Source organism: Diadema setosum, chromosome 1 (assembly GCF_964275005.1).
Source record: "Diadema setosum chromosome 1, eeDiaSeto1, whole genome shotgun sequence".
In the NCBI taxonomy this organism is placed as follows: Eukaryota; Metazoa; Echinodermata; class Echinoidea; order Diadematoida; family Diadematidae; genus Diadema; species Diadema setosum.
In genome coordinates, this window is record NC_092685.1 from 516,691 (window position 1) to 533,804 (window position 17,114).

Sequence of the window (17,114 nt, forward strand, 5' to 3'; positions counted from 1 at the left end):
AGCTATTTGCGTACATTTTCAACAACAACAAAAAAATATCAAGATTCCATGTTGCTTGGTTAGCTCATCAAGCTAAAAATCAGAAGGCCTCTGGTGACCCTTTGTAGTTGAGGCATAAAATAAGTACTTCTCACTAAAAATCACATACATGGAAGGATCTCATATGTTCCACTTGACAATGGGAGAGCGCAGTACTTTTCAACTGACTTATCTCACATATTTGCAATTTGAGAGCATTGCCCAGATTCAGTCAGAACTAGCTGAGAAGTGATGATGTCACTTCACACAATATCCTGTTCCACAATATCCTCTCTATACAAACCATTGCTTTGATGAGTCTCTAGAGTATCTTGTCTGACTGCTGTCAATCTCACAGCAAAGTGTGGGTGGACAAGTGTCGAACAGGGTTCATTTTTATGATATGTGAAATTTTCCATGGCGTGTGTAGTAGATTGAGAGATTCTAACAGTCTAATATAACATTGTATTGGGTCTTTAAGAGAGAAGTCAAGATGACAGCGGAATGGTGAGTTAAAAGTTGGGAAAAGGGGGTATTCTTTTGGTAAAGTGAAAATAGTTCAAGCTGAACAAAAACGAGCAGGGGTGGGGAGAGAGAGTATTGTAGAGAGTTCTAAAGAGGAATGGTGAGAAGGGATAGATAAGTAGAAAGTTATGAAAGAGAGCTATTCTCTTTCCTGTGAATTAGTTCCTAACAACCCTGGTACAACGTATATTGAAGGAGGTGGGGAGAGACAGCATATACAGCAGAAATTCTGGAAAGAACTAAAGAAGAAGGGGAGTGGTGTATCCTTGACATGTCAGATGGTTTGCAATACCTATCATAAGGAGTCTGATAAAACTACTGCACAGTTATGATCTATGGACTTCATTAAAGGCAACTACAACTACTACAGCGCCTTTGTTCTCTTTCTTGAAATTTCCCAATATTTATATAATGAAACAATGCCTCATAATGGGAACCCCCCCCCCCAAAAAAAAAAAGGATCATTCCCTTACACCTGTTGTAAGACCTCATGGATTGATTTCCCCGGAATAGTCTGATGTACTCTGCCACATGTCCCTTCTTATCAACAAATTTTGTCATGTCTCTGCATTTTAGTCATTGTCTATGGCCCATGCTCAACTTTGCAAAGCCTATTACCATGTCATAACTCTTCTTATGTCATGCAAAGAATGTATTTCCCAACAGATTAAATTCCATATCTTTTTATGGGCCTTATCTTCTCGAAGAAAAAAAATCTCTCAATTATGAGTCATGCATTCCATACATACACAAAGGTTTTGTTTTGTTTTTTGTCAGGAAACCCTTCCACTATTGTTCAACTGTTGGAAATTGAGTAGTAAAAGGCTGACAATTCAAGTCACATTTGAAATGACTTGGAAACTTATACCCCTTTCAGGTAATTGTGGATGCGGATAATAGGAGGACAAGTCGTAAAATTTCGATTACATGAACGGGAGAGGACTAGAAAAGTGCGCATTATTTTTATGCTGCTATTATGCGCATAATTGCAGCATGAGGATCAGATCGAGAATACATGAACGCGTTTTACGACTTATCCGCACTAACATTCCACAGTTCGGTCAAAGGTCACTCGATTTCCCGCACAACCGCTGATTGCTGAGCTTGAGCGCGCGAGAGGTGTGCATACACGTGAGGATATTCACCGGAAACATTACGTCATTATAGAGGCGTGCGCAGTAACCATGACAAATAACTCGCACAAATAACTCGCACCATTATATGAACGGGTGCTCGTAAAAGTAGTGCGCACTTCATGGGATATATGAACGCGATTTTGACTACTTCATCCGCATTATTTGGATGCGGATAATTGAACCGCGATTACCTGAAAGGGGTATTATAGAGCATACAGTTTATGATGATGATGCATCTACTTCATTATCACAGCACCAAGAAAACTCTAGAATGATCGTAACACTGTGATTTGTAATTCCTAACTGCTTTAAAACCAGCATGGATGAATTAAAGAGATAGAGAGAGAGTTTACTGAGATCTAGTGCAGAGGGCGAGAGAGACATAAAGTTCCAATAATAATATTCTGGTTACAGTCATGGGAAATATACTACATGAAATACCACCCATCCAGATACTACTACAATCGAATCAGTTTCAAGGTCATATTACAAACATGACATGAGAGAGGATATCCATCTATAACATTCCCTTACTGTCATCAGTTCTATCATCCTTTTTAATTCTTTCCTTCAACCTATTAGCATCTCTCCCTCTCTCTCTCCCTCTCTCTCTTCTTTCTTCTCTCTCTCTCTCTCTCTCTCTCTCTCTATCTCTGTTATTACGCCTATGGTATCCATACATATCTTTAAGTGGTATCTTTATCCCAAACATATGCTGTACATAATCATTTCAAATTTTTTTATAGTCAAAGAGATGTAATAATTTATGTAAATTATGCCATTCTATACCATAATCCAATATTATAGTTTGAAGGATATCAGAGATAAACTCCTTCCAATGATTTTCCGGTTACAGCTCGTTATTCTGAAGGTTCGTTATTCCAAAGGTTAGTTAATCCGAAGGTTCGTTATTCTGAAGATTCATTATTCCGAAGGTTCGTTAATCCGAAAATGAAACAAGATTCGCTATTCCGAAGGTTCGTTAATCCGAAAATGATATAAGGTTCATTATTCCGAAGGTTCGTTAATCCGAACATGAAATAAGGTTCGTTAATCCCAAAATGTAATAGGGTTCGTAATTCCGAAGGTTCATTAAACCGAAAATGAAATAAGGTTCGTTATTCCGAAGGTTCATTAATCCGAAAATGAAATAAGGCTCATTATTCTGAAGGTTCGTTGATCCGAAAATAGCATAAGGTTCGTAATTGCGAAGATTCGTTGATCCGAAAATGAAATAAGGTTCGTTAATCCGAAAATGAAGGTTTGTAAATCCGAAAATAAAATGAGGCTCTCAAAATTCCGAAAATAGAGTAAAATTCTTGTGACAAAATATGGTGTTGTAATTATTGTCTGTGAGTGTGTGTATTGAGGTCAAGTACATACTAGTAGTTAGAACCTTTGAAATTACTGTTTAAATGCCCATTAAATGCTTATCCGCTCTCACCCCCATTATCGCGGCCGAGCCCGGCCTTTTCTCAGTGTAAACGCAAACTGGGCCAAATGCGCGGCCAATTTTAGTCTGGCTTCCAATCCCTCTGCCCGTACTATTTCGTTATTCAGGATATTAACCCCCTCAACGTTGAAAACTAGTGTAGTTTAAGGTGGTTTTGTCCTGCAAAGAATTTTTCCCCTCGGCAAAGGCCTTTGCCCGAACGGCGACTTCGTCGCCACAGAATCCAGTTGGCAAAGGGTCTGAAAACCAGACTATACCAAATTGCGTTTGTTTACAAGCAGAGCGCCACTACAACAAAATATTGAAAGGTTTGAATTAAAAGCGCGCCCGAGCCCGGCAGTGTAAACGGACAAAATTGCGGGGCTCAGCCCAGCCCCGCACTGTAAACGGGGTCATGTTTTCATGGAGCCGCTGCATAATGGAGCACGTAATTTCAAACTTGCAATATGACGTCGTTACTGTTATCATTAAAAGTGTGAGGGTGTCTGAAAATAGGTTACAGAAAAATCACACAGTCCCCTACGCTCTAAATCCAATCACTTAGGTAAATAATTGTTCAGACTGAATTAAAATCAAGATTCTTGATCTATGCCACTTCTTCACGCAACACGTTGTGCTTTACCTGGAAATATACACGTGTATCATCTTCCCCAGAGACAATATCGAATATCATTGCGTCACATTCAAGCAGTTTTATCATTACAGCAACGTATTTTGCCATTACAGTGAGTTTATTTCTTTTTCGGAATTACGAACTTCATTTCATTTTCGGATTAACGAGCCTTATTTCATTTTCGGATTAACGAACCTTCGGAATAACGGACCCTATTTCATTTCCGGAACAATGAACCTTTGGAATAACGAACCTTATCAAATTTTTGGATGAACGAACCTTCGGAATAACGAATCTTCAAAATAGCGAGCCTTATTTCATTTTCGGATTAACGAACCTTCAGAATAATGAACCATATTTCATTTTCGGATTAATGAACCTTCGGAATAACGAACCCTAGGTCATTTTCGGATTAACAGACCTTCGGAATAGCGAACCCTATTTTATTTTCGGATCAACGAACCTTCGGAATAACGAATCTTCGGAATAATGCCACGAATGTTCAGATTAACAAACCTCTAGGTATAGGGAATTTGTGTGTTTTGGATTGATCAACGAACCTTCGGAATAACGAATCTTCGGAATAACGAGCAGCACCCGATTTTCCCATACTGAATTCTCTTTCTTTTGGTCCATACCTTCCTTCCTGCCTTCTCTCAATATGATATATCCATCCTGAAAGGCTCCTGTGTGCGATATCAATACTGCACTAATTCTCATATTCCTGATATCATGCTTCTTATTTGTTAGTACTCGTCCCCAATCCACAGCAGAATAAAAAAAAATACCTCCATTCAGAGTGGTAAAAATCCTTTGCTGAAGTCACGAATTTAGATCATTGAGATGAAGGCTTGGTTGTTCTCTGAGTAAGTGTCAGCTAAAACTCAAAGGGCATTCAAAAGATAAAGCTTATTGTGTACTTTTGCAACCTGTATAGCTTTTGCAAGGGTAGCTCCCATTAAAGCCAACACTTCATGGTATTATATGCATAGACACTTGGTCTGGCACTTTGTTGCAACTTGCATAATTTACATTCCATAGTTATTATACTCCAAGCTATCAATTCAGTTTCAAAGGCTAGCACCATTCTGATCTCTTCCTTTTGAGCTTCCCTGCATTCGTATTTAAAGATGAATCTTTTATCATCTGCATTCTAATCCTACAGCTTGTCTGAAGTAACTTGGTGGCCTTCATCAATCTTCTATATGTGACCATGCATCTCAAAATGAACAAAAACTCACCAGATATGGATTTCTTCTTATGAGCAGATTCTGAAAGAGCTGATACATAACTCAATTCAAACGGACTCTTCTAACCTATCTAAATATTCTAAAGAAAGCACACATTCTGGAAAAGTGTGTACTGAGAAAAGAGGTTCTGAAGCATATGGTCCCTTCAAGCACTTAATCTTACCAAGCCATACTCTGTACAAGGAATGGGACAAAAAACAGGATGTAAAACTTCACAACAACAACAAAGAAGGGATAATCGGATTGAGCTGAAACTGACCATGCTCTGTTAATACATTCTATCCATGACTAATCCAAACTTTTTAAAGCAGTAGCACTATCTTTTCAAAAGTTATCAGTTGAAAGTGAAGAGTGTGTAAAGGATTTTAAGAAATGACATGGAAACTCTATGACACACCTAATCACCATTCTTCAAAAAGTGTTCTACAAAAACTGCTAAAAACACCATTTCCTGTTTATTTTATGATCCCAAACTTTACAATGATATAGAAGTATCACTGTTTCAGAATATATGAAACACTCAAGATTGACTAGGTTGACCTGTTTCACATATTTTGAGTCCTCACACAAAATCAGTGCATGCGACTTTTTGTTGGTTTTGTGATACATGGTCACATATAATAATATTAGCTGTTGAAGGTTGCATTGTAACAAAATCCATCATTTTATCCCAAACTCCATATCCACACTTGCTGAACTGCCTTCAAAGAAACTGTCATAAACTACCACATGAAATTATGTGTGGGCCTACAATGTCAATTTCTGAAGTACAAACTTCACATACGATTTCTATGATTAGTGCAATAATTAAAAAAAAAAAAAAAGGTAAACTTTGTAACCTATCTACTTCTAACTTCAAGTCTCCTGTTAGGGACACTCATCCCTTCTTTAACAACGTGAAATAACTTTCATGGAGGATATATTTCAATATATCTAAAAAAAAAACAGCCTATGCTCTTTCAAAACAAAACAAAAACATTTTTGTGTATGTTGCACGGTTTATAGATGACACCGCACAGATGTCAGACAACAAACAATTATAGTGTCTCACTGGTTTGCCTCCAGTAAACCAGCAAGCTCATAGAATTATTATGCAGTTAGGTGAGAAGTGTTTCAAACTTGTCATTTTAGCATTAGGAACACTCAATCAGTCTCTTCAGCAAAGTGTAACACTCCTGAATACTTTGCCAAGGAAGTGGAAAGTGTATGATAACTGATAAATTGTAAACAAATTCAACCACAAAATATCAACAATCGATTAATGCTTTAGTTTCAAAATATCATTCTTTAAATCTTTATTATCAATTACTCTTGCAAACAAGTGTATTTATTACATCTACAATGCAGAGGTATATATGTGTGATATATGTGTACTTTTACAATACTAGTGAATGGAAGTGTGACATGGTCCTGAATTCCTGTGAAAACAATCAAAATACAATGCAAATATTTCCTAGGCATTTTTCTCTGTTTGACAAGAAAAGATAAAATATGAAGTTTTTAACAATCCCTCAAATAAAAATGTATTGTTGTTTAGCATGCATTCCAATGAGAGTTTATGACACCATTTACACCATCCGAAAGGCCAGCCTCAGCCGGCCCAAGGCCACTGTAAATGGGGTCTATGTCAATTGTGCTTGGTGTCCATGGTAACAACCATTACCAAGATTTAAAATCTCCTTGTTTCCAGGGCCAAAAGGGAACATACACATATCTTCATTTTGACTAATCCACCTATGAATATCACTTTGCCCAGAGTAAACCATGACAAAAAGGTATACTAATACCCCTTTCAGGTAATCGTGGATGCGGATAATAGGAGCACAAGTCGTAAAATTTCGATTACATGAACGGGAGAGGAGTAGAAAAGTGCGCATTATTTTTATGCTGCTATTATGCGCATAATTGCAGCATGAGGAGTAGATCGAGAATACATGAACGCGTTTTACGACTTATCCGCACTAACATTCCACAGTTCGGTCAAAGGTCACTCGATTTCCCGCACAACCGCTGATTGCTGAGCTTGAGCGCGTGAGAGGTGTGCATACACGTGAGGATATTCACCGGAACCATTACGTCATTATAGAGGCGTGCGCAGTAACCATGACAAATAACTCGCACAAATAACTCGCACCATTATATGAACGGGTGCTCGTAAAAGTAGTGCGCACTTCATGGGATATATGAACGCGATTTTGACTACTTCATCCGCATTATTTGGATGCGGATAATTGAACCGCGATTACCTGAAAGGGGTATAAGAGAATAATCATTACCTGACAATAAACCTTTTTTTTTTCAAATTGATGAGAAAACAATTTTACACGCAAGAAGGGAAATGTAAAAGAAAAGTGTGAAGAATACCTTACAAACACCATCCACACAAACATCCAGTGAGTCTGGTCCACAGCGCGTCCCATCAATCACCTTCTCAGCATGGCGGTAGTAAAAGTGTTCACCCTTCGGCATGCAGTTCAGTTCACAGGGGTTTGGCCCTACACACCAGGGTTCACAGGAGGAAAAAAAAAAGGTAAAGGTCGTTATGCCCCTAGTGATGTACAATCTTATTAGTTAATTTTTTTTTTTTAATGACAGTGGAAAACACACAGAAATGTTGTGGAATATTTTTTCCATTTTCTTGCCAGTGAATGTGGCCAGAAATCCTTATGAACCACATATTTATACTGCATCTCTTTAGAAGGAGACAAACTAAACACACATGAATTTTCATGAACTGTAGTTTGTTACTTGTAACCCATCTTTTGAACTAGTCTATGAAAGGGAACATTCTAAATAGAGATAAGAACAATTATGCCAGTTCCTGACATTCATGACTTGTTTATTTGTTAACTGCTCATAGCAACCAGGAAGTATATGTTCTGCAGTGAAGTCTGAATCCCCAAGTTCTTGGATTGCATCAAGAAAACCATGTTATTTTGGTTCAGCCTACATTGTACATTGTACAAGATTTGCTGCATTTTTTTACAATTTCATTAGGAAAGAGATCACATGACACCTGTGTAGCACTCCAAACTTTCTTTCCCACAAGTGGACTCAAACAGCATTCTGTTGATGGAAATGAAATGAATTCAATTCAATAGACAGACAAGGGTCTATGCACTTGAAGAAGAACTATCAAACTATTGTAGTGTAGCTTGATATTAATCTGTACAGAGAAAACAGTTTTATCATTCAATATTTTGTTATTCTAAGCAGTAATTTCAGTTAATTTCCATGTAACTTTGAATTGTAAAGGTTGCATTATTATGCTTTGCCTTATATAGGCTCTTATGCACCAAGAGTATTGGGTACAATAGACACAGCGCATCAGAAATGTATGTTACTTTCACTATTATTATCCAAAAAAAAAATAGTCAATAGCAATTTGCACTAGTCAATGTTAATACAGGCATAAAATTTGAAAGGATAAACTGTGTTAATACCCCATGCCAAAGTTTGACTCACATATTAACAACTAAGCATAAGAGGGCAGCATTTTGTAACATTAAACTAAAAGCTCTTTAACGAGAAAGATGCTATCATGATGACTCACTTTCAACCCTGAATTAAGAAGTGGCAGACAATATGATAAACAGTTATGGTATTTGAGTTTTCAATTGCTGTGAAATCTCTTGGACAAAAGGAGTGCACACTTCATTTAATTTGACAGGATCCATGATCTACTCGTACTGTTTGCTCTATCACCCATAACACAAGTTATATTTGTGTCAACAAACAAAAAGTAAGCAAGCAAACAAACAGACAAATAAACAAACAAACAAACCTGTTCCATTTCAAATCAGCTCTTCTTGGATTGGTGCCTAAAGTTATCCTTCCTTTATCTCTCTTTTCCCATTTTATTTCGTTTTGTTCATCTTTAAATTTCCAGTATTTGTTTTCAAATTGCATTGAAGATGTTTAACTGATATGATTGATTCTAGCCATACAATGCACAAAGAGACACATCTGTGGATATCTAGTCAAGCACAATGTCAAAGAGTCAAGGTAACTATGCCTGCATTCATGTATAGGACACCACAGGATTTCCACATGGATGCATTCAAAGAAAACAAAATCTGACAGCAAAAGACATACAAAATCAATTATTGCATTTTTTTAAAGAGAGGCCATTTTCTCTTTCACATACAGCCTTGTTTAAAAACATGTAGTCTTAAAAACTAATTTGTTCTGAAAGATTGTAAGTACCAGTATGTACTGCATGTTCATTCACAGAAAGAAGACCTCCAATTATTTATTTTGCGTTCATTGTAGACAAAATATAATTCACATATGATTGATCACCCTGTCAAATTAGGCAATGTCAGCTACTATCCACAATATCTGCAGTGCATCAATAGTCAATGACCTCTGATTTGCTTCACTAATTTGATGACAAAAGGTGTACATAATATTTCTTTGCTGCACATCTTTGGCTTTCTTGTTATCTCAAAGAATATGTAATAGAATAGTTAGCCTGTCTGTATATCATTCACCCATAGCATACACAACCAAGTTTTACAAAACTATTGCAGTGCTGCCCATACCCAACATGTCTACTCTGCCAACTGTGACAAACACCAGCTTGTACTATTGTACCTTTCAAAAATCTGATCTCAGTATTCACTAGCAGGTTAACCTGTTGAGGACGAGTCCCGAGTATACTTGGGCAGGTGTCTATGGGAAATGCGTGTTGTAGCAAAATCAAACCATCCTCAACGGGTCAAGTGCAACATTCTAGACTTGACAAGCATATTAGCCAACTACAAATAATCTTACCTGACTCTACCCTTGGCACCACATTTTTGTGAAATACTTGCAAATGTTTTTATTGAAACAGTAAGAAAATGACACTCAGTGACTATGCGCATGGCTAAATACTAGTATCTGCTACCTCTAGATCCATGTATGTGTATCCACCGTTGGCGATGGTCCGCTGGCCATTGGCCACCCAAAATCATGTCGGACTAGCTAAAAATCATAAAATTCTGAAGTTACTAGTCCGTCTGGCTAGCCAAAATATTGTTTCAGTGTCAAAATTGATTCTAAGTAGTCCGCCTGGCTATTTAAAAAAAAGTTAAGTGCGACCCCTGCACTGTGTACTACATTTATGGGGTTGGACTGAAGGGGGTGGGAGGGGGTGTCCCCCTTCTACACTAGAGAGCTTTTGCATTTTTAGGATTGAAATTTAACAATCTGCTGCACACTTTGGTGGAATATCTGCAAAATTGTCAATTAAACAAGTAAGAAATATGTGCATTTAGTACCAATGTGAATGGCTAAATTGTGGTATTTATCATCTCTTGAACCACATGTGCATCTTCACTGTGTACTAAGTTTATGGAGGTGGACCAAAGGAGAGATTATTGAGCTATCACATTTTTTGGATTCAGCTTCAATGACCTAGTGCATCCTTTTGATGGAAGATTCAGGCAATTTTCAATATCTTTTTTACAATCTTTTAAACATATACATAATCTATATATGGCAACTGGTATGCCTCTGCCATATCACATTATTCTCCCAGTAGGTATACGCATTGCCAATGTGAGACATCAATTTCACATGATTGGCAAATAATAATTATTGGGTAATTACACACAAATTTTCATGACAATACTTAGTTCTATTGGAGGACTTTCAAAACAAGGGAAATAGATGCAACATTAGCATTTTCACTTCAACTTTGATGCGATGGCCCCAAAACTTTCCTTAGCTAATCACTGTGCTGTATATGCAATTTACAAGTGTATTTTCCAGGGTATGGAGAGAGCAAAAGGTGTCCTTTCAGCCTTAAATAGTGTAATTTCAGCATGGTAACCTGACCTTTGACCTCATTATTCAAAACTTTAAAAGAGGATCAATACTGGGCAATACATGTAAATATACAGTTTTTTTATCATGAAGATACCTTGAGCAATTTCTAAGACATGGAGGGAAAAAGTGGAATTTTTTACCTTTGACTTTTGACTTTGTGTCTCAAAACTTTCCAAAGAGAATATTCATCTGAAAATTCATGTATACATTAAATTTCATGAAAACACCTTCAGGCATTGCAGAGATTTATAAGTGGGGGAAATATTGAAATTTTACCATTTGACCTTCAGTGTGTGTGCCCATATATTGATAGGAGCAGCTTCGTCCACACCATACCAAGTTACATGTGGATAGGGCCTACCATGAACGGTTTGTTACATATTGTCCACAGAATTGATTATAAACAAACAGACAACCTGAAAACATACTGCTTCCAGCGACACTTTGTGGCAGAGGCATGAAAATATGAATACTAAGCTTAAAAAAACACCACGGGGAATGGTCATCTCCTACACCCTTTACCCCCCACCCCCCCCCCCCCCAAATATACCACGTCAGGTTGGACGAATAAAAAAAGAGTTTTTCTTTGGATACTGGGGTAACTGCACTGTAGCAGCATTGGGAAGGGGTTACACTGGAATAGGCTTAGCAGGCCATTTGAAGGGAAAGTAAGCAAGGAGAGTGAGGCACAGGTTTTACAATATGTCAAATGGAAAAGTTGGTTAGAAGGGGGTCAGAGTGTTTTCTAGGTAAAGCTGGAGTAGAAGGGTCTTGGCTGGGAGGTGAGCGATCTGGAGATAAAGTTTGGGGTTTTTTCAGGAAAGTGGGGGTGTGTTAGAAGCGACTGGGGTCATAGCACTATGGAAGGGAAAGGAGATGGATTGTATGCAAGGGGCTGGAGTTACAATAATAGAGAGCTTTCCATTTACATAACAGACACAATCCAGGATGCCATATTGATGGACTGGCACACATCCCAACACAAGCCTGTGGTCTTAAAATAAAGAAATAAAAATAACAAACCAGTTCAATTCATGCATCGATCACCTGATTTCTACTGCAAGCCAAATCATGATCAGCCTGATACTGTATTTAGAGCAAGATGACTGAGAATCTCAGCTGGCTCTATGAAAAGTTTGCCTTCAACCCAGAGCTTCATATCAAAATTCAGTGGCTGGATAATATTAACAAGCTATAGATTCAGACATTATACAGATACAGTGCATGTATACAAGAAAGTGGAAATTGTTTGTAGGGAACTTCATCAGAGAAGAATAATTTAACCCCCTTCCCCCCCCCCCCCCCCCCACTAAAAATTATTGTAGCTGGTGAGAAATAGAATAGAAGCCTTCTACTCTGATTTGTCAACTAGGTCAAAAGTAAATGAAACAAAGTGAATGATTTGTAATGTGTCCTGTGATGAGATTGTGGCTTGCACCAGCTCTTAATGTTGTCAAGTTCATGTCCAATGTGGTCCCATGATTAGGGTAGAGATGTGATCCTAAGCATTATACATCTATGATCTTATTGCTACTTTCCTTTTCACAGACTAACTTGGTCATGCAAATGCAAAACCCACTATTTTCAGGGATGGAATATAATGGCTAGGATAACAAGACTGGAGAATGTTCATTTCATAGCAGCTGTCTGGAGATGTTTTTTTGTTGGTTTGTTTGTTTGTTTCTATACTCACTAGTATATCTCTTAACGTGCCATGGTCGCCGAACGGGACCTTAGTCCTGACATGCCATGGTCGCCGATCGGCGACTAAAAAGAGCATGAAAAACTTCGGTCATTTAAGTTCTTGTGGTACCATAATGTATTACACCAAGAAACTGCCAATGATATGTACTGGTAGCTGATTAGCATAGCTATCGTTTCCACTAAAAATAAGAGTATGCTTACATTGGAAAATTTTGAGTAAATACGTGATTGTTTGGCTAGATGTATTTTTTCGCATCAGGAAAATCCACAGCGAGCGCACCCTCTGCGAGATGTGTATCTATATAGATCAAAAGTCTCGTTGGTAAACCACGCATGTGCATGTTATTGAATCTGCGTGTATTGTCTATGCGGTTCCACTCATATTGTTCCGCTTGGATGCTGTCCTGCGGGAAGCTGTTTTGATTTTGTCCATCAGAGGGTCAGCTTTCGTTCGGCGGTCAAGTGTTTCTTCCTTTTGTTTTGGTGAACTTCACTAATCATCCCCACGCTAGCACACAAAAGAAGAGAACGCTTTTGTTCTTGTCTATGCATGTGTACAATGAACGGAAAGTAGACCTGTAAACTATGCCGCTTGGTACCACAAGTAGTTCCTAGTTTGTTTTGGCGTTATCGTCATCTCCTAGTTCGAAGCGAAATGAAAATCAAAGTAGAAATCTAGTATTTCAGAATTTCAGAAAAAATATAGAGAGTTAAAGATGAACATTATTTTGCTTAGTACAGTTTCAGAATTGTAGGCAGTGCTCGCAAAGCGCAAAGAGAGTTGTTTTGAGCGACGACATGCAAATAGTATAAGTACTAATCAATGCTGGTTTTGACCCAAAACCGAACTGTTTCAAACTTACGAAAGTGACTGGAAATAAACCTATCTAGTATTCTATGTGATTTTGGTGCAAGCTGGCTGTATTGGTTTTGATACATCTCTATGGATATGAAAGTACTGTACGAGCTGAAATTTTCGCGGTGGTTTTATTTTCGCGAATTTCGCGAATCGCCTTTGAATCGCGAAAATAGCAACACACGAAAATAACAACGCGCATATAACTAAGTTCAGTTAGACCCTCGCAACCGCGAAATTAAAAACACGCGAAAATGTCCTCGAAGGACCAATTCGCGAAAATATCTGTACGCGAAAATTTCAGCTCGTACAGTACATCGTTGCCTGATTCTCTGTATGTGATGATGAGCACATGAAAAGCAGTCAAACTATGTTGTTTTCCATGTACAAGTATTTGTACTTGTGCTTGCATTCACTGTTGCATTTTTTTCTTTTAGAGTTTCTCTTCAGTTGCTCTTCATACTACGTGTATACCTCTTTTGATGTGCCTCTCTCATTATGTCACCTCAAGTTCTTCTCCCTATACATTTTGAAGAAAATCAGTTTTTTTACGCATTGTGCATGTCTCCGTATCCGTACTATTTGTAATTTTGCTGCCGTATTTTAAAGGAAGTTTTGGTTCTTGTAGCTTTCAGGCTGTAAATATAGCATGTAAATAACCCTGGCTATGGGAAAAGCAAATGTCTAGAACTACACATACTCTCGAATTAGCGACCAGAATCATTGCGAACGTCAAGAATATATTTTTTATTGCTCTTGGCAAAAAACAAACAAACAAACAAAAAACATGCAAAAAAAAATCCACAGTCGACTGGTGTATCATAGTAATTGTTTACTCAGCCACGCAAAATGATCAGTTTATCATTTCATGATGACAAAAATCGAATCGCATGTCTACAGACAATTGCAAAGCAGTTTCATCTATCGCCAAGCGATATTACAGACAAATGTTGGAGAGAGAAGTGTGCCTACAGACTGACTCGATAAAGTAGAACAGAATTCGATCAGTAATTCGTAGACAACTGAAATCAAATTCGCAAACAGGTTTTCTTGCTTGATTTTGATTGCAACTGTTTAGGAAGCTCGAAACCTAAAATTTGGTAGGTTTTCAAACATTCATCGCTCAGTGAGATACAGAAGTATATTTATGTATTTTTGTACCTCGTAAAATACAACAGATTGATGTAGAGGCTATGTGCCCTCTATCTGTGAGGTTGTGTTACATATGTATTTATATATTTTTTATGTTATTTGTTGAGCTCTGCTTATCGTTTTATTCCTACCTCTTATCATAGAGACATGCCGATGGCCAACCTTTTGATATTGCGATACATCTACCAGCTTCGATGCGTTTGTTTTTATTTTTGTTTGTTTGTTTGTTTGTTGTTATTTTCCCCGAATCGCAGGTGAAGAGGAAAATATTCAAACTCAAGCTATTTGAGTGGCAATCAAGAGGAGATCATGTCAGTGTATCTATTCAGAAATGACAATACTTATTCAAATGCGTCAAGATTATCATTACGTATCCATAGAACTTTAGATGAGAGAGAGAGAGAGAGAGCATGACCAATGCAAAGTAATGTCAAACTATTTGTCAGCATGCAGATCTTGAAAACTTCAAACTCAAATCTCGCTGTTCAGTCCTTGGAGTAAATCAGTGTTGGAGATCACAAAAAAGGAAGAAAGAAATGTCGGACGATGTTGCTTCATGAAAACTGTGTCACGGCGCAATGAAGGTAAATGATAGGTTTGAATTCAAGTACAGAACTAATATTAATCGGCTATTATATACCGATGAAGGAAATTCAACAGTAGAGTGATGTTATAATTTCCATGAAGGATCAAAATGATTCTGATGGTTACAAATCGTTCGGTATGAAACCTATATTGAAAGGCGTTAGAGATTTCTGACGCCATGTGAAAGTATGGAATGTGCCGCTGAATAATGTCATATAATCAAATGTTATTAGCGAATGAGACTAAAGACAATCAAAGACAACAAACATCGAAAAAGCATACCAGCAATGTAAAACTTAATTTCATATTTGTCATTTTCGTACGTGTAGGCTCAATATATCACCACCTACAGTTTTGTTTTCTTGTTACCAATTTTGCTATATATCAGGCCTACAGTCAGGAGGCTTTTGATTCTTTCTAAGTGTTATTCTTTACCGGAATCATTTTGTAATTGTATTGTTTACCCCTTCATCATGATATGTGCAAGCAGGAGTTATGTTCATCCTTCAAGCTGCCCCTAGCAACCGCTAGTGTGTATTGTACTCAATCAGTACTCGGATTATCTCCGCCATTACCAAGGAATTGCGCGCGCACAAATCCCTTGCGGACAAAGGCCTCAATAGAGTCTGCCCACCCGCAGTCCGCATAGACAAATGAAGGATTAGTAGGTGCTTCCTTCTCAAGTGGACAAAAGACACTCTTCCAGGGCCCGGAACAATTACTTTATTTTCAAATACAGGATCTGGGACTTAAGGACTCAGATTTGGGAATGAATTACTGAGGCAGAAAGAGAAATTACAAAGATAAAATAAACTGTTTGTATCTTTGGAATCATACAATTGTAGAAGACAATTTTTTATCATTTGAAAGGAGAGATTTCACAGAGTCAAGGGAGCATTCTATTGAAGAAAAACCACAACTGACCCTTTCTTTCCATACTACACAAAAATTTCTAATAATTTTTTTGATGATATCAATTATTTCTGCAATATTTCAGGTTCAGATAGATATTACGGCAAACTGTCTACATGACACGAAAGAACAATCATTTCTTGATATTTGTTGTGTAGAACTCAATTCAAAACAGCTGATAGTTTCAAAGATATGGCAGTTGATTACATTGTCAATCCAGTTTCGAAACTTTCTGGCGTTAGGTAAAAACCTCTGCCACGTTAGGGGTTTGGGCCTGGCACATTAAAGGTAGTAGCCCACATTTGCAAACCCACGAAAATCAAAACTGCATAAAACAAGTCCAATATGACTTCAAGTACAAGTTATAACAGTAACATACCCCACCTGTTGCTCTTTGTCCATACCATTCGATAAAAGAGAGAAAATCATCGTTTTAAAATCAATTTTCAAACCGGGTCAACCCGACCCGAAGTCGAATTACGAACGCGGGCTAGCTACGTACTCACTGCAGGTTTACAAATGTGGGCTAGTACCTTTAAGAGTTAAACAAAGACTTATTAGCAGCACAAGTTGGCAGGGTTAGTTCACAACAGAGAAATGCATTTTTGCATTCATATATAGATAGTTAAAAAGGTACAAGATATATTCTTGTTAATCCATATAGGTAGAGAAACAATTTGTTGCTTCTAATCAGGCCAAGTCCTTTAATAGGCCGGATTTTTTTTTCCCCCAGCGAAGAATTTGTTAAGTAATGGCCATATTTTTCCTTCCACCCTTCCCATATCCAATTCCTATTTTTCTTAGATGTCATGACAATGTCCAGGGTTACTAGGTTCAAGGCAGAAGTACTGTATCTCAAACTTGATGAAGTATATCAATTACCAATATCATGTAATACTATCACTAACTTTCCTTCAATATCAATCATACTTAGAGCAACATATTTAACACTTCTTATAATGAAGATCATGATGCAAATTTTGTATTATTTTTATAGGATTCAACCTATTGTATTGTCCTACTTCAAAGTTTTAAATGGTACTCCAAACAATATTCGAGGTAGGTATAATAAATACAGCAAAATTAGATGCAAAGA

The 17,114-nt window shown here is 37.5% G+C and overlaps 1 protein-coding gene across 1 annotated transcript in view; it reads right to left on the reverse strand.

The window, feature by feature from the left end:
* LOC140232650 (papilin-like) overlaps positions 1-17,114 on the reverse strand; it is a 170,188-nt gene that overhangs the window by 82,535 nt on the left and 70,539 nt on the right. The window contains exon 5 of the mRNA XM_072312755.1: positions 7,360-7,490. Coding sequence (XP_072168856.1) covers positions 7,360-7,490 — 131 coding nt within the window. The remainder of the gene's footprint in view (positions 1-7,359; positions 7,491-17,114) is intronic.